At 40.0% G+C, this 18,793-nt stretch overlaps 1 protein-coding gene across 4 annotated transcripts in view; it reads left to right on the top strand.

Annotated features, from left to right (window-relative positions):
- The window catches only part of ift74 (intraflagellar transport 74), a 135,990-nt gene that overhangs the window by 10,285 nt on the left and 106,912 nt on the right, over positions 1-18,793 (top strand). For all 4 annotated transcript variants that reach the window (XM_059643796.1, XM_048527166.2, XM_059643803.1 and 1 more), the window contains exons 3-7: positions 3,169-3,217; positions 9,339-9,437; positions 9,531-9,591; positions 10,204-10,263; positions 15,998-16,059. In XM_059643796.1, coding sequence (XP_059499779.1) covers positions 3,169-3,217; positions 9,339-9,437; positions 9,531-9,591; positions 10,204-10,263; positions 15,998-16,059 — 331 coding nt within the window. The remainder of the gene's footprint in view (positions 1-3,168; positions 3,218-9,338; positions 9,438-9,530; positions 9,592-10,203; positions 10,264-15,997; positions 16,060-18,793) is intronic.

Here is an 18,793-nt window from a genome sequence, read left to right as displayed (position 1 = left end):
GTCCTGGAATTCCCTTCCTAAGGTTGTTGTGGATCAACTTACAGTGTTTGGAGTGCTTCAAGAAGGCAGCTCCCCACCACCTTCCCAAGGGTAATTAGAGATGGGCAATAAATGCTGGCCAGCCAGCAACACCCACATCCCACGAATGAAGAAAATTTGCTATGATATCATAGGCTATCATATCTTGACAGTGAAAATTTTGTAAGATTATTTTGTTTCTGTTTCAGTTGATGTAGGCTGAAGTCTTATAAATGATCACTTTATAATTCTGTGATAGTAGGAACTGCCAGCGCTAGAGAATCTGAGATAACACGGTGTGAAGCTGGATGAACACAGCAGGCCAAGTGGCATCAGAGGAGCAGGAAGGTTTGAAGTTTCGGTTTGAGACCCTTCTTCAGAAAAACTTAGAATTCTGAGTGCTATTTATTTTAAGTACAGAACAACTTGATTGCATTGGTGAGAGATGATAAGTCTGTTATGAGGGAAGACTGTATAATTGGGTTTGTTTCCTTGGAGTAGAGGAGGCGGACGAACAGATCTAATCGAGGCATACAAATGTCAAATCGCGTTCAATAACAACTGAGATCGGTGAGTGGCGAAAATAGCCTGTTTATTGAGCATGCACAATGGCACAGATCGAGGCAGCGATGGAATCTAAACTACAGCTTTACAGTAGCGTCTTTTGTTCACAGTTTTTACACACATTAAAAGTTTAGCACTATGGTGTCACATAGATGTATCTATTGTACAGAAGTCTGCATGACATCTGTCCTGGGGAAACAGGAGATAGTTTAAGCACTTGCTAAATGCTGGCTGTTACTCCTGATTGGATTAGAACATCTGTCCTGTCTGAGCTTGCATAATTAAGAGGTGTTAGTCCTTTTGTTTTTAAAGTTAATAATGTTAGTAGAAATACTAGGCCTGTATGATCTAAATCAGTGAGAAATTATACATGTACTAAATAAAAGTATAGAGGAAATTAAACTGTTCTCCTGCAGCTGGATCGTGAGATTTCATTTACTATTGCCAGTCTTTGACAGTTCCTACACGTACGTTCATACAGTTTCATGGAAGCACCCCATTTTGATAGTAAGTTTCTTAAAGGGGATCGTTGTTCTATTTAATATGTGTTTAGGAATAATAAATTTATACGATATTACAAGATGGTATTCCTAAATAAAAGAGAGAAACAGGAATTACAATGTGTTACGAAGTTGGATAGAGTGTTCATGAATTGGAAGGCAGGGAGTAAGATAAAATTTGTTGGTAAAAATGATCGTGGGGAAAAAAAAGTGCAGTGGTCCCTTTAAGAACTTGTGCTTTGTGCTCGGAAGTTTAAAAATGCAGGTCCATGAAGAGTGCCCGAATGGAAACATTTTGTGTAGAACAGCCAAGCAGCATTTTTTCCAAGCCAACAAGCTTGAATTTGGTCAATTAAATTAAACAAAGCACCCAGACAAAGAAAGCCAGCTGAATTTAAATCGGATAGTGTTGACAACTTGAAATCAGCCACATAAGAATTTGATCATGTCATTATGGGTATATAAGACAAGGGCATTTGGAAAATCTGCCACCTGCCAGAGTTAGCACTATTCAACTCTTGGAGAAAGCCCATCTAGTTAATCAAAAGTACCACCGTATTTCAGCTCAAAGTCCTCACGGAAGAAACTGTAGAAATAAAAGCCCTGACAGTAGAATTTGCGGAGCGGCAGAAAGATGTTTGTGAAGAGACCAAAGATGACAGAAGATTCTAGAAGACAGTCTGCGAATTTGGAGAGACAAAGTTATAATTTATTGCTTCTTATTAATTGCATTTCTATTAGTGGGACTTGTCTTTATTTAAACAGCATTCCAGTAGAATTTAGAGGAATTAGGGAGTAATTAGTAGTCTAAGGGGAAATTGCTGGTTTATTAGTAATTTTGTTAATTTGTTCATTGTTGGGTTAAATAAATAAATTATTCTTGTTACCTGCAAAGTAGATATCAGGAATTTTCTTTCTTTTAATTGATTACGAGGGGATAAACGAGCTTCTCTGGGTGTTCTGGGGACATTTAGAGGGGAACCCCTAATCCTGTCATAACAGATTGGGGCAACAGGGTGTAGAGCTGGATGAACACAGCAGGCCAAGCAGCATCAGAGGAGCAGAAAAGCTGACAATTCGGGCCTAGACCCTTCTTCAGAAATGCTGCTTGGCCTGCTGTGTTCATCCAGCTCTACACCCTGTTGTCTCAGATTCTGCAGCATCTGCAGTTCCTACTATCTCCATAACAGATTGGGGCTTGTGTTTTAGTTTAATTATCAGATGGGTTCAGCTATTCCCCCTCTGTAATGCAGTGCTTTAGAAATAGAGAGTGTACAAGGAAATTTCAAACAGATGAAAAAAAGTGGACTGTAGGATCCTGCTGGTGGAGGAAACTTTTTGATGTCCTGCAGCCTGTTCAGGGTCCAAGAAGCGGTTACTGAAGGTTAATTAGCAGTGGAATCTTTCCATAGTTTCAAGTGAGTTATGGAGACATAATGGTGGGGATGGCGTTGTTCTGAGTAGATTACAGAATTAACACTTATTCAGGGGTAGCCTTTGATACAGAGAAGAGATCTAAACACTGCTTGTAGCCTGGGGCTGATCAGAATTGGAAGCTGTAAAGAAACAGTAATGGGTTGTCAGCCTAGGAATGGATGTTTAATTTCGTTTATCTTGTAAGGTAAAATGCGCTACACAAGCTCGGTTTTATGAATGCATGAATGAATGGAAACGCAGTATAGTAAACATAGAGCACTTGTATACAATATCTCACACAAAATTAAGAGAGGAATAGACAGAGTAGATCATGAGAATCTGTTCCCTGTGGCAGACATGTCTGAGATCAGAGCGCATAGTTTAAGGTGAGGAGCAAGCAGTTTAACAGAGACCTGAGATAAACAAATTTCACCCCCGACTGTGGTAGAAATTTGGAGCATGCTGCCAGAGAGGGTGGTGGAGGCAGGTACTTTCGCAAATTCTCAGAAGCATCTGGATAAGTAGTTAAAATGTTAGGAGATAGTTGGCTATGCACCAAGTACAGGTAAATAGGATTAGTGTAGTTTGGTGCTGTTGGTCAGCATTAGACGTGGTAGGCTGAAGAGCCTGTTTCTACGATGTGTGACTAACCCTGTAACTCTATTTACAGGCCCTCATCGTCAGATTCTCGATAAATCCTACTTTCTTGGATTGCTCAGGTGGGAAGTTTTATATTTTTAATAAATACAAAAGTCCAATATTAACTCTGTGGAACTGGATCTTTAAACATCACATTTTACACATCATGAGCCACTTATTTCCACTTGTTGCTATAGTTGCACTGCTACTTAAACTCTCATTAATGTCTTTGCTCTTCCAAACGCCCTCTGCTGGAATTTGTATCTTCTTTCCATTGACTCCAACTTGTCCAAAACCTTGTCACTTGTCTTATGTCTTGGTTCCCAATCCTTCAAGTCTGCACTTGCTCTTAGCCTTGCTGACCTTCACTAGCTTCACATACATTCAATCTAAATCCTCAAACTTGCCTTTTAAATTCTTTCAATGTTTCTGTCCAGCTAATTAACTCATTTTGGAGTCATGGAGCTTTACACCATGGAAACAGACCCTTGCGTCCAACTTGTCCACGCTGACCAAATATCCTAAATAAATGTAGTCCTGTTTGACAGCATTTTGCTCCTATCCCTTGAAACCCTTCCTATTCATACACCCATCCAGATGCCTTTTAATTGTACCTGCCTCCACCACATCCTCTGACAGCTCTTTCTATAAATACACCACCCTCTGTATGAAGAAGTTTCCCCTTAGATCCCTTTTGAATCTTTCCCCTCTCACCTTAGACTGTGCCCTCTACTTTTGGACTCCCCGCTGTGGGTAACAGGCCTTGTGTATTCACTCAGTCCCTTTCCCTCACAATTTTATAAACCTGTAAACGGTCACCCTTTTGCCTCCAACGTTCCAGGGAAAATAGTCCCAGTCCAGTAAGCCTCTCCCTATAGCTCCAACCCTGGCAACATCCTTCTAAATCTTTTCTGAACCCTTTCAAGTTTCACAACATCATTCCTGTAGCAGGGAGACCAAAGTTCTATGCAGTATTCCAAAAGTGGCCTAACCAATATCCTGCATAGCCACAACACCGATACTCAATGCATTGACCAATAAAGGCAAGCATACTAAATGCCTTCTCCACCATCCAGTCGACCTGTAACTTCCACTTTCACAGGCCCTCAGTCTGAAAAGCAAACCCCCACCACCACCCACTGTCTTCTACCTTCGAGCCGGTTCTGTATCCAAATGGCTAGCTCTCCCTGTATTCCATGTGATCTAACCTTGCTAACCAGTCTGCCATGTGCATTCTTGTCAAACGCCTTTTTGAAGTCCAGTTGGATAATGTTCACAGCTTTACCCTCATCAATCCTTTTTGTTCTTCAAAAACCTCAAATACATTAGTGAGACACGATTTCCCACGTTCAAAGCCCTGTTGACTATCCCTAATCAGCCCTTGCCTTTCCAAATATATGTAAATCCTGTCCCTCAGGATTCCCTCCAACGATGTGCCCACTGCCATTGTCAGGCTCATTGGTTAAAGTTCCCTCGCTTTTTCTTACCACATTTTTTAAATAGTGGCACCAAGTTAGCCAACCTCCAGTCTTCTGGCACCTCACCTGTGGCTATCAATGAACAAATATCTCAGCAAGGGGTCCAGCAATCATTTAAGACCATAAGACCACAAGACCATATGATATAGGAGTGGAAGTAAGGCCATTCGGCCCATCAAGTCCACCCCGCCATTTAAATCATGGCTGATGGGCATTTCAACTCCACTTCCCTGCACTCTCCCCGTAGCCCTTGATTCCTTCTGAGAATCAAGAATTTGTCGATCTCTGCCTTGAAGGCATCCAACGTCCCAGCCTCCACTGTACTCCGTGGCAACAAATTCCACAAGCCCACCACTCTCTGGCTGAAGAAATGTTGTCTCATTTCAGTTTTAGATTTACCCCCTCTAATTTTAAGGCTGTGCCCACGGGTCCTAGTCTCCCTGCCTAACGGAAACAACTTCCTAGCGTCCACCCCTTCTAAACCATACATTATCTTGTAAGTTTCTGTTAGATCTCCCCTCAACCTTCTAAACTCTAATGAGTACAATCCCAGGATCCTTAGCCGTTCATTATACGTTAAACCTACCATTCCAGGGATCATCCGTGTGAATCTCCGCTGGACTCGCTCCAGGGCTAGTATGTCCTTCCTGAGGTGTGGGGCCCACAATTGGACACAGTATTCTAAATGGTTCTAACTAGAGCTTTATAAAGCCTCAGAAACACATCGCTGCTTTTATATTCCAACCCTCTTGAGATAAACGACAACATTACATTCGCTTTCTTAATCACGGACTCTACCTGCAAGTTAACCTTTAGAGAATCCTGGACCAACACTCCCAGATCCCTTTGTCCATCTGCTTACGAATCTTCTCACCATTTAGAAAATAGTCCATGCCTGTATTCTTTTTTCCAAAGTGCAAAACCTCACATTTACTCACATTGAATTTCATCAGTCATTTCCTGGACCACTCTCCTAAACTGTTTAAATCGTTCTGCAGCTTCCCTACCTCTTCAGTACTACCTGTGTGTCTACCTATCTTTGTATCCCTAGCTTCCCACAAGTTTGTAGGTTTCACCTGATCAGGTGCCAGGGATTTATCCACTTTTATGTGTCTTAAGATGTCAGCACCACATCCATGGACATTTTTCAAGATGTAGATATTTATTTCCTCAAGTTCTGTATCTTCTGTATCCTTGTCCACAGTAAACATTGATGCAAAATTCTCGTTCAGTATCTTCCCCAATTTTCTGCAGTTCCATACATAGATGCCTTGTGGATCTTTAAGGGGTCCTATTCTCTCCCTAGTTACTCTTTTGCCATCAATTTGTATTTGTATTTGTAGAATCCCTTTGAATTTTCCTTAACCCTATTTGCCAAAGCTGTCTCATGTCCCCTTTTTGCCAACCTGATTACCTCTTAAGTATACTCCTTACTGCCTTTATAATCAACCAGGGATTCACACGATCCCTGCTGTCTATACCTGACATATGCTTCCTTTTTATTCTTGACAAAACTTCAATTTCTCTAGTCATTCAGCATTCCCTACATTTACCGGCCTTGCCCTTGACCCTAACAGGAACATACTGTCTCTGGACTGTCATTATTTCATTTTTTGAAGCCTTTTCATTTACCAGCCATCCTTTTACCTGTGAACATCCGCTGCCAATTAACTTTCAAAGTTCTTGCCTCATATCTTCAAAATTAGCCTTCCTCCAATTTATAACCTTAACTTTTAGATCTGGTCTATCCTTTTCCATTACTATTTTAAAAGTAATAGAATTGTGGTCACTGGACCCAAAGCTCTCCCCCACTGACACCTCAGTCACCTGCTCTACCTTGTTTCCCATGAGTAGGTCAAGTTTTGCTTCTTCTCAAGCTGTGTATCCACATCCTGAATCAGACAATTTTCATGTACACACTGAACAAGTTCCTCTCCTTCCAAGCCTCTAATGCTATAGTAATCTCAAGCTATGTCTGGAAAGTTAAAATCCCCTACCATAACTACCATATTACTGTGACGGATAACTGAGATTTTCTTACAAATTTGCTTCTCACTTTCTCACTGACTATTGGAGTTTTTATCGTACAATCCCAATAAGGTATCACCCCTTTCTTATTTCTACATTCTTCCCGAATAACTTCCCTGGACATATTCCCAGGAATATCCTCCCTGAGTACAGCTATATTGTCATCCCTTATCAACAATGCTACTCTCCCTCTTCCCTTGCCCTATTCTCTCCCCCTAATCTTGTTTCGATCCTTCCTATAGCATCCATAACCTGGAATATGAAGCTGACATTTCTGTCCATGTCTGAGCCATGTCTTTGTAATCGCTATGATATCCCAGTCCCATGTGCATCTGCCTTACCTGTTAAACCTCTTGAATTGAAATAAATTCAGTTCAATTATCTGTACTATCTCATTCTCTGTTTTGTTCCTGCTTGCCCTGACTGTTTGATTCGCACCGTCTCCCAACTGTACCAGAGTCAGACTGATCTATTTCCACACAATCTCCATGGGATCCCCTCCTTCCCCCCTCCCCCACCCCACCTTACTATGTTAAATCCTCCCAAGCTTCTCTCGCAACTCTCTCCCCCAGTCCCCTTCCAAAATTCAGGTACAATCAGCCCTTCTTAAAAAGGCCACTGCCGCCCCAGATGAGATTTCAATTATCCAAAAATGTGAATCCTTCTCCCCTACACCAGATCCTCAGTCACGTATTCATCTGCTTTATCCTCATGTTCCTACCCTCACTAGCTCATAGCACTGGGAGTAATTCAGATATTACTCCCCTCGAGGACCTACTTTTTAAATTCCTGCCTATCTCCCTATATTCTCTCCTTTTCTCTTCCTATGTCATTAGTTCCATTGTGTACAATGACCACCTGCTGGTCTCTCTTCCTCTCTGAGATATCGTTGATCCTGGTACCAGGGAGGCAACACACCATTCTGATGTCTCGTTGTTGTCTGCAGAAACGTCTGTCTGCCTCTGACTAGAGAGTCCCCTATTTCAATCAATCGCTTGGAACTTGACATCCCCCTCATTACCTTAGAGCCAGTCTCGGTACCAGAAACCTGGCTGACGGAGCTACATTCCTCTGAGATTCCATCACCTCCTATATTTTCCAAAACAGTATACTTGTTTGAGATGGGGACAGCCACAGGAGACTCCTGACACCCGGCCTTCCTCACCTTCCTTTTCTGGCGGTAACCCATCTACCTGACTGTATCTGTGGTTGTTCTCTCTTCCTGCAACTGCCATCCATCACACCCTGTAGCTCCTGTAAATTCGTCATTGCGTGTAACCGCTGCTCTGACCAATCCATGCAATCTGATGTGTTTGGTTACAAATCCTACTTTTTGAAGACATAATCATCAGTAACATGAAAACTTTCCCTAATCTCCCACAACTGATCGGAAGAGCACATCCCTATACTAAGTGCCATCTTTGCACCTTAACAATTTACACACCCAGAAAAAGGCCCAGTCTTACTTCTCTGAACACATTGCTCCAGGCTAGTCTAATACAAATGTATTATATTTTAAATTTTAATCAAGAGATGGATCAAATAACAACACGTAACCAAAAAAGAACCCACTCTACTTGCTATTGTATATTTGCAAAAAGGAAAACAGTAAGGTTACAGTTTAAAACTAGCTACTTAGCTGCTCCACTGGTGTGAGCTTCCCTACATAGGTTGTTCCAAGGTCACCTGTGAATTTTGCTGTTTGTTTATTTTTCTTAGACAAACTCTGATGTCCAGAGATACTTGAAACTGAACAGCAGAGGCAGTCAGCTGTGCAGGTTCACAGCTGGATCAGACAGCTTGTGTAGGTTTTTTTCTCTATTTGTTTCACTTCTTATGTGGTCACTGCCTTTATCTCTCTTCCCCCTTTTTAAAAGTGCTGTCGTTTTGATCTTTTTGAGCTAATTATTTATCTGATTCCAGAATTCCCTTTTAAAATTCCTTCACCTTCTCAATGGTGGTAGAGATACAATGCCTCTGTTTTATTTTCAACAGCTTTTTTCCTGAAAGTTTTCATTTCCCTGTCCACCATTTAAAAGGCTTCTCCTCATCCATGTTTTCACCATGTTCACTAACCTTGTCCTAATCTTTCATAAACACGTGGATGTATATAGTGCAGATTGAGGCCACTTGGGCCATAGTGATCTTACTGATCAAGAAAGGTATGACTACACTAATCCTATTTTCCACCTTTTGACCTATACTCCTAAAGGCCATGGCAATGCAAGTGAATATCTATAAATTGATTAAATGTTCCAAGAGTATCAGACCCACCCATCTTTTGAGACAGAAAGTTCTGGACTTCCTCTATGATCTGAGTGAGAAGAATTTATGCGCAATTCTCCTCTTAGCCTTCAACCTCTTGCTTAATGATATGCTTCTGGTTACTGACCATCTTCTAATAGAAAAAAATGTCCCATCTATGCCCCCCATGATCTTATACACTTCTACCAGGCCCCCTCTTTAACGTTCACAATTCCAAGAAAAATGGCACCAACCTATTTAACCTTTCATCATACCTCAGGACTATAACATAGTCCACCCCAGGCAGCATCCTTTTAAATCTCCTTTGCCCTATCTCTTGTACAGTCACGTGTTCCTAGTTACAGGGAAATGGGATATACCTGATTTTATATTTCTTTGGTCCATGTTTCTGTCTTATTGTGTGAGTCTTACCTGGAATATTTTTGTACAGAGCCAAAATAAATGAACTTACAACAGAAGTCAGCAAGCTACAAAAAGAAATTGATACATTTAATCAAGAAAATTCTGTTTATCTATCCTACGAAAAGAGGTAAGTACGTTGTTTCTGCATCTGTGCAAATTCCACACACAACAGATGAAATACTGGTATTCATACTTAACTGCCTTTCATGTTTTGCAACAGGGCTGAAGCTTTGGCAGTGGAAATAAAAGATTTGCAGGGGCAACTAGCAGACTACAATATGGTGGGTGTAACTCTTAAATTGACTTTACACATAGATAGGTCATGATGAGAACTAAGTAACAAATTCTGTTTGCAATCCCACCATAATGATTTTAACTAAATTGCAAAAATAAAGCACAATAAACATGAAAAAAAATGTTTTCTTTAATTTTCCATCACTAAATTGTGATTTGGTTTTTGTTCAGTGATAATATTCACCTCTGGGACAAGCTCTGTTCCTAGCTTGTATGCTTAAGCCTAGCTCTTCAGTGCAGTGCTGAGGGAATACTACATTGTCATTAATGCCATATTTGAAATGCGACAGTAGGTGGAGTCTTTATTTGATTTCTCCAGTGAATGTGTGAGATCTTAGTGCGCTACTTGAGAAAGAGAAAGAAATTCTCTTGATTTCCTGGCCATTTCCTCAGTCAGCTTTATTGAGGTAGAAATGATCAAGTCATTATAGTTACTGGTTAGTAAAATTTTGCTAGACATAAATGGAATTCCGTGTTTGTCTACATCAAAATGTTTAAAAAGCTTCATTGGCTTTGAAGCACTTTGATGTATTAATCATACAAAAGGCTCCATTGTTGTCTTTAACATTTCTTGATTTTACCTTGTTCTCTGCCTTTAGTTAGTAGATAAGCTGAATACCAATACTGACATGGAAGAAGTAATGAATGACTATAACATAGTAAGTATTGTCATTTTCAATAAATAAAATTCTCCTTTTTGCTTTCTTCAGAATTTTTTCTATCATTTGCTCATTCTGCCTTAAAACATTACTTGCAAAGTAAATCCAGCTTTTTGAATTGAATATTTATATGTATTTTCTCATTCTTTTTAGCAATTGTAATGGATTTTTGGTAATTGCATTTAAGAAAAAGATATATCCTTGTTTAACTGGGAATGTCAGCTTTGAATTTTAGTATTTGGTCTGTTCTCCTTTCCTACTTAATTTCTCATCATATAATTCACCTGTCATAAGAACATAAGAAATTAGAGCAATTGTAGACTATTCATTTGCCTGTGACTGCCCCAACATTCATTAAGATCGCAGCTGATGTCTCCAGGCCTCAACTCCTCTTTGTGTTCCTTGCTGTATATTGGTCTACCCCTTCTTTAAATAATTTCAGTGATCTTGCCTCCAAAACTCTGAGGTAGAGAATTCCAGATATTCACTCCCCTCTGAAAGATGAAATTCCTCTGAATGTCAGTTTTAAATGACTGTTCCCTTGTTCTTTAACCATGTCCCCAGTTCAGCATTCCCTGACTAGCGAAAACATCTCCTCACCATCTACCCTGCCAAGATCCCTCAGAATTGTATATGTTTCAATAAAATTGCCCCCATTCTCCCAAACTTTAATGGATAAAGGCCAAACTTGTTTAACCATTTTCAATAAGTCACCCTCTTCATGTCATGAATGAGTCTCGTGAATCTCTTTTGAACTGTCTCTAATGTCAAGATGTCCCTTTTGAAATACAGGAGCCAAAAGTGTTCACACTGCTGCAAGTATGGTCTCGTCCTGTACAGTTGTAACAAGACCTCCCAATTTTTAAGCTCTAATCCCCAGCAGTAAGGTCCTAAAGTTCCATTTGCTACCTTTTGGTCAAATTGATATCATCTTTGAACTCTCTGGGGCTTCATCTTTCTCTTTTTTGATTTCTTATGTATTTTTTATTTTTTTTAATTTCTGGATTTGTAATCAAGATGGCTTCAAAGCATGGCAACCTTGTACACTTTTCATTGTACTCATGTATTTCTATACTTGAGTGCACATGACAATAAATTTTAACTCTAATGACTTGCTGCATCTGCACACTAACATTTTGTGCGTCATGCAAAAGAATATCCATATCTCTCTGCACTGCACTTTCTTTTGAAAGTCTCTCTACATGCAAATATTACTGTGCCTTTTGATTCTTTCTACCATATTTTCATACATTAAACTCCATCTGCCAAAGTTTACTCCTTCAATCAACCTAACTATATGCACTTGCAAATCCGTTATGTCTCATCACAACACGCCCTTGTACCTAGTTTTGTATCATCAACACATTTTGGATGCATTATTCTCTGCCCTTCAAAACATTACTATAGATAGTAAATAATTGAGGCTCTAGGATTGATCCTTGTGGCACACTCCCAATTACATCTTTCCAGTCTGAAAATGCTCATTAATTCTGACTCTGCCTTTCCTGTGTAACCAATCCTCAGTTCATGCTAATACATTACCCCCAATACTGTGAGCTCCTATCTTGAATAATATTTTTTATGTGGCCTTACCAAATGTCTTCTGGAAATCCAAATGCACTACATCTCCTGGTCAGCGTTCTCTCTAATTTTTTATAGCTCCATGGGCTTCTGAGACCTGTGTGCAGCAGTAACTTCTGGGACCAGAAGTCAGTGCTGCAATCAGCATGCCAATACAGATCATAGTGCATGGAACCTTATAGTGGTTGCTTTGCAGCTTATAGGGAAGGTTGCTGCTTCTGCATTATTAACTCTGCTTGTGTTGTCAAAATACGCTGGAAAATTTGTCAGACATGATTTCGCTTTGTCAAAAATGTGTTGATTCTATTTGATTACATCCAGGTTTTCTAAATGCCCTGCTATTTCTCCCTTTATAATGGTCTCTGCATTTTCCCAGCTACTCTACATGTTAGGCTGACTGGTCTATAGTTTCCTTCTTTTTGTCTTCCTGCCTTCAGAAACAGGGGCATCAGGTCAGTTGTTTCCCAATGTGTTGGGACACTCCAAGAATCTAATGAATTCTGCATTACTTTGGAAATGCACCACTATCTCTGTGGCCACTTACATTAAAACACTTGGAGCAGGCCATCATGTCCTGCTTCCCTTCAGACCCATTACTGTGCTGAATACTTTGCCCCATGATAGAGATGGGTACATGGCATTACTATCCTCCCTTTAGCACTTTGCATGTCTGATGTCTTGAGCATATTTATATTGACATCTACCATGAAGAGTGATGGGAAATATTGATGCAACTTATTCACCATTCTGTTGTTCCTCATTATCAAATCCGTAGTCGCATCCTCTAAGGATCCTGAAAAAAAATTCAATTTAGCTGCTTCTCTTTCTTTTTATATGCCCATAGAAGCTCATGCTGTTTGTTTTTATATTTCATGCCAATTTACTTTCACATTCTATTTTCTCCATTTTTATTAGATTTTTAATCATTTGCTACGCGTTTCCAAAATGTAAAAAAAAGTGCTCATCTTCAGGCCTACCAATGGTTTACACTGCTTTGCATGCCCTAGTACTCATTAAGTTCTTCAGCTATTTCCTTATCTCCCATCACTAGCCTTCCAGCATCAATTTGGAGCAGCCCAATATCTACTTTTGCCTCTCGTTTGTTTCTTATGTATTGAAAGAAGCTTTTACTATCATTTTTGCATCCCAGAGGATGACAAAGAGAGCAATAAGGAAAGAGAGGATCAAATATGAAGGTAGGCTCGTTAGTAATATTAGAAATGATGGTAAAAGCTTCTTTCAATACATAAGAAACAAATGAGAGGCAAAAGTAGATATTGGGCCGCTCCAAATTGGTGCTGGAAGGCTAGTGATGGGAGATAAGGAAATAGCTGAAGAACTTCATAAATACTTTGCGTCAGTCTTCACAGTGGAAGACATAAGTAGTATGCTAACAATTAGGGAGAGCCAGGGGACAGAGTTGAGTATGGTAGGCATTACAAAAGAGAAAGTGCTAGAAAAGCTAAAAGGTCTAAAAATTGATAAATCTCCTGGCCCCGATGGGCCACATCTGAGAGTTCTGAAGGAGGTGGCTGAGGAAATAGCGGAGGCTTTGGTCGTGATCTTTCAAAAGTCACTGGAGTCAGGGAAAGTCCCAGATGATTGGAAAATTGCTGTTGTAACCCCCTTGTTTAAGAAAGGATCAAGGCAAAAGATGGAAAATTATAGGCCGATTAGCCTAACCTCGGTAGTTGGTACAATTCTAGAATCCATCGTCAAGGATGAGATTTCTAAATTCCTGGAAGTGCAGGGTCAGATTAGAACAAGTTAGCATGGATTTAGTAAGGGGAGGTCGTGCCTGACAAACCTGTTAGAATTCTTTGAAGAGGTAACAAGTATGTTAGACCAGGGAAACCCAGAGGATGTTATCTATCTAGACTTCCAAAAGGCCTTTGATACGGTGCCTCACCAGAGGCTGCTGAGCGAGGTGAGGGCCCATGGTGTTCAGGTTGAATTTCTCAGACTGAAGTTGAATTTCTGCCACATTGTGGTTGCAACCCCTATAGGGTCCTTAACAGTGAAACCTTTTAATAACCTTGCCTCATTACTCATAGCTACATTTAAAATATCCTGTTCCCAGGATAGTTTTGCAAAATACTGCTCCAAGAAACAATCCCTGATGGACACTCCAAACTCATCTTCAACATTACCCATGCTCATCTGATTTGGTTCAGTCAATATGCAGATTAAAACCACCCATTACAATTGTAGTGGCCTTCTTACACACCTCCATTATTTCATGATTTATACTTTGTCTTACAGTGAGGCAACCCGTGACATTGCCTTGTGCTTATTTCCACCCAAACTAGTTCCACATCATTCTCTATTATGCTTGTATCACTACTGCCCCATTATTACTTTCTTCTATTAATTAGAGTACTCCACCTTCTCCTTTTTGCCTATTTTTCTAGAATGTTGAATATGTTTGAATATTGATTTCCCTGTTTTCTTCAATGTGCAACCATGCTTCCACAGTAGCAGTCAAGTCTCATTCATTTATTTCTATTTGTGCTGTCAACTCATCTATCATGTTAGAACTATTTGCATTCAAAGAAAGAACGTTGAGGTTTGACTTTTTACCATTATCACTTATTCTGGTTCTAATTTCTGCTGCACTGTTGTGTTTATATTTTCTGCTCCTTCCTGTCTCATTTTGATCATTGTTGCCTCTTCACTACCCTGAACTTCTGCTTTTTCAGTTCATTCTGATGTTTTAAACTTCCCTTCAATCCAACTCCCCCCTAAAGCCCTATCTGAACCCTAGCCATACAGTTTGCCAGACAACTAGTCGCAGCATGTATCAATTGAAGCCAATCTCAACAGAACATCTCTCCTGTTCCCAGAACTGGTGCCAGTGCTCCATGATCTAGAACCTATTTCTCCCATACCAATCTTTGACCTCAGTTACATCTCTAATCGTATTTACCTTATTCTAATTAACACCTGGCCCAATATTATCTTTTTGGTTCTGATTTTAATTAATCTCCTGAAGCAACTTGTTATCCGCCAGCAGAACTGTTTTCCTAGGCTTACCTGTATCATTGGTACATATGTGGACCGTGACAACTGGGCTCCTTTCCATCCCACTGCAGATTCTTCTCCAGCCCAAAAGAGATGTCATAAACCTTGGCACCTCCTGTAGTATGTGCCTTCATCTACACCAAGAGCAAGAACCTTGCAAGAACCAAGGGCACAGGCTGAGACTCCTCCAAAGCTAAATTTTGGATCCCAATGCCTCAGCGTCAACTTTCCTGCCCATGACCAAATCACATTTGATGTAATTAATCTAAGGGGTATGACTATCTTCTGAAATAACATCTAAGTAATTCCCCCTCTTCCTGATTCATTGCAGTGTCTGCAGCTCTTCACATTTGAGCCAAGGTTTCCCATCCAGCCAACACTTGCTGTTAATGTTGTAACTATGAACCACACCAACATTGTCCAACTCCCACATACTACAGTTGTAAAATCTTGCATGCCCGGGATCTATTCAATTTTCTTATTAACTTGGATGTTAAATATTTTAAAAGTGAATTTGCTAACTGTATGTTCAGCTGTAATATCATCTCCTAATTTTAAACCATTTGTCCAATCAAAAGAGGCACAAAGGAATGATCCACCAGTCTCCTGAGTTCCTCTTTCACCAACTTTGGAATTTGGATTCATGATGTTCATCTTGTATGCACTTGCTTCTCTGGGATCATATCATCTTTAAGTTAATCTGTAATGTTGCCTCAATCTACCTCTAAAACCTTCTTTAGTTTGATAGCTTCTCCAACCAGCAGTACTTGAACTGTGCCTGTAGTCTAAGTCCTCACGTTTTGCTTAGTCTCATTGCTAAACTTTCAGCTACCTCAGTACTGCTATTTCTTCTTCTTTCCTAAACCGATTTGATTCTGCATCTCTGTTTTAAAGCCATTTCAAAAACTGTTTTCTAGTCAGACATGCAGTCATTGCTACAAATGATAAACACACAACATGGTTTTGAATAATCATTCTTTATTTGTTCGAGTAAAGCTACTCAGAATAATACATGCTGTCATTCCATCTATTTAAAACATTAATGTTACATATGATATTGTAAAAAAACTGACAATTGTAATAGATTGCTGTTGATTGCTCTTAATGGACAAACAACAATATTGTATTTTAGCTAAAAGCACAGAACGATCGAGAAGCACAGGGTATGGATGTAATTTTTACAGAACGACGAGAGTAAGTAATAAAACTTGTACAGAATATTGAATGCATAAGAATGACTCTTCAAGCCTGTACTGCCATTTTATGCATCTCAAACATGAATTGAAACAATATCCGCAACAATTTGAGAATGGCACTTGCAAATTTTCACTTCTCGTCAAATGTACTTCCTAATTTCACTCTTAAATGCCTCAGTTCCAAGTCATTTTACCATCATCTTTTGAGCAGTGTCAATACTTTAGTAACTATTTACCTGACCTGGACTGGGAGTGTTGCTGCATGATGTGATACTGAGTAAATTGTGGGTATATTCTTTGGTTTTTAGAAGAATGGGAGTGATTGCCTTGAAACCTACAAGATTCTGAAGGGGCTTTACAGAGTTGTAATTGAGGTCGTTTCCCTCTTTGGGAAATCTATTACATGTAGGTACAGTCTCAGGATAAGAGGCGGATCGGTTAGCATGAAGATGAGGAGATTTTTAGTTGAAAGTAATGTGAATGTTTGCAATTCTGTACCCCAGAAGGCTACGAATTTGACGATATGAATGTGGGTCACAATGTGGACAGTGCGGAGGGCTGTTCTAGGTTACAAAGGGAAATTGATAGAATGCAGAGCTGAGCTGAGAAGTGGCAAATGGAGTTTAACCCTGAAAAGTGTGAGGTGATTCATTTTGGAAGGACAAATTTGAAAGCAGAACACAAGGTTAACGGAAAAAGTAGGGAGTGTGGGGAGGAGGGGAGGAGCAGAGGGATCTTGGGGTTTGTGTTCACAGTTCCCTGAAAGCTGCCACCCAGATGGATAGAGCTGTTAAGGTGTACGGTGTGTTAGCTTTCATTAATAGAGGAATTGAGTTCAAGAGCCGTGAAGTTATGCTCTCGCTATACAATAGCCTGGTTTGGCTACATCTGGAGTATTGTGTCCAGTTCTGGTCAGTTCATTACAGGAAAGATGTGGAAGTGTTGGGAAAGGTGCAGAGGAGATTTACCAGGATGTTGCCTGGAATGGAGGGAAGGTCTTATGAGGAAAGGTTGAGAGAGCTAGGGATTTTCTCTTTAGAAGGACAAAGGATGAGAGTTGACTTGATAGAGGTGTACAAAATGATCAGAGGTATAGATAGAGTAGACAGCCAGAGACTTTTTCCTAAGGTGGAGGTAGCTCTTACAAAGGGACATAGTTTTCAAGTGAGGGAAGGTAGATATCGGGGAGAAGCCAGAAGTAGGTTCTTTACTCAGAGAGTGGTAGAGGCATGAAATGCATTGCCAGAGAGGGTAGTGGAGTCGGCCTCATTAGGGTCATTTAAGTGGCTGTCAGATAGGTGTATGGATGATAACATAAGGTAGTGGTGGAGGTCAGATAGACCTTGGGTTTTGGCACAACATCGTGGGCTGATGGGCTTGTACTGTGCTGTTATGTTCTATGAATAAGTCAAAGGGTTGAGGATGTTGCATTATGGATTATACTGAAGCCAGAAAGAGATTTTTCAGTCTGTCAGGATAATGGCAAAGGTTGGGAGTGGAGAGAGGCCAAGTATCACCCAAGATTGCATTAAATGGCATTGTAGGCTTAGCAGCTCTTCGTCTGCTAGTGCTGCTATTTCTTGTGTTGTTAAACATCTTAAACTTAAATCATGTTTACGGAAACTGTCCTTGGTTTAAGTACAGCCGGTTCTGCTATAATGTGGAAATAATGGGGCCAGTAGGAAAAATGAGGTTAGGGGCAGACAACCAAAAAAACAGTCCAGAATCACACAAAAGCCCAACACAAAGGTTAGCACAATTTGAATAAATGTTTAATTCATATTTAATAAATAAAAATAAATTTAACACTTTGCGTTGGATAAAATGTCAAGATGGCTTGATAGGTGAGGAGGTTTTACTGTATCCTCGCAGAAAGCACTTCTTAGACAAAGCCTGCAAAATGATCACATGATGCCAGTGCAGAGACTTTTTCATTGCACGTATTCTTCAACATCGTACGTATTCTCTAATATTGTACGTATTCACAACAAAGCCTGTGAAACGATCATGTGATGTTGATGCATACCTCTCAATGCACCAATGGAATCGCATTATAGCCAACACAAATTCACGTTTTAGAAATAGCATTCCCCCATTTGTAGATTGCATTACAGTCATTTCACGTTGACAGAACACACGTTATAGCAGAACTGACTGTGTCAGTTCCAACTGCTAGACTTGTTGGATCCTACACGAAGACGGAATCTACCTTTCCTGAGATTCAGTAGCCAAAACTGAATGTGGTGCTGTCAACAGATGCTGGTTGCTCTTCAGGTGCATATGTAGATGAGACTTTAAAATTGATTTACGGAATCCCTGGTTTTGTATCTGAATGTATAGAGTTAATATTGAACACGTAGAAACATTAATCTGTAACTAGAGGCCTGTGTACATTTTTGTGCAATCTATTGTATGTAAGATGCAAAGCTTCAACAACCTTTTAAAAGCAATTTTTCAAGTTCTGTAATGGCAAATTGTTCATTATTAATATATTCTATTGACAATAATATCAGCTTTTTTCAACTATATTGTGTTTTGGAACTTTGCACTCAAATAACACATTAGAATTCAAATATAGTCAGAACTGCAGATGCTGGAGAATCTGAGATAACAAGGTGTAGAGCTGGATGAACACAACAGGCCAAGCAGCATCAGAGGAGCAGGAAGGCTGACATTTCGGGCCTAGACCCTTCTTCAGAAATTCTTCATTTCTGAAGAAGGGTCTAGGCCCG

Source organism: Stegostoma tigrinum, chromosome 3 (assembly GCF_030684315.1).
Source record: "Stegostoma tigrinum isolate sSteTig4 chromosome 3, sSteTig4.hap1, whole genome shotgun sequence".
Classification (NCBI taxonomy): domain Eukaryota; kingdom Metazoa; phylum Chordata; class Chondrichthyes; order Orectolobiformes; family Stegostomatidae; genus Stegostoma; species Stegostoma tigrinum.
Note: the sequence above shows the minus strand (reverse complement) of the source record. Positions and strands in the feature narration are given on the sequence as shown.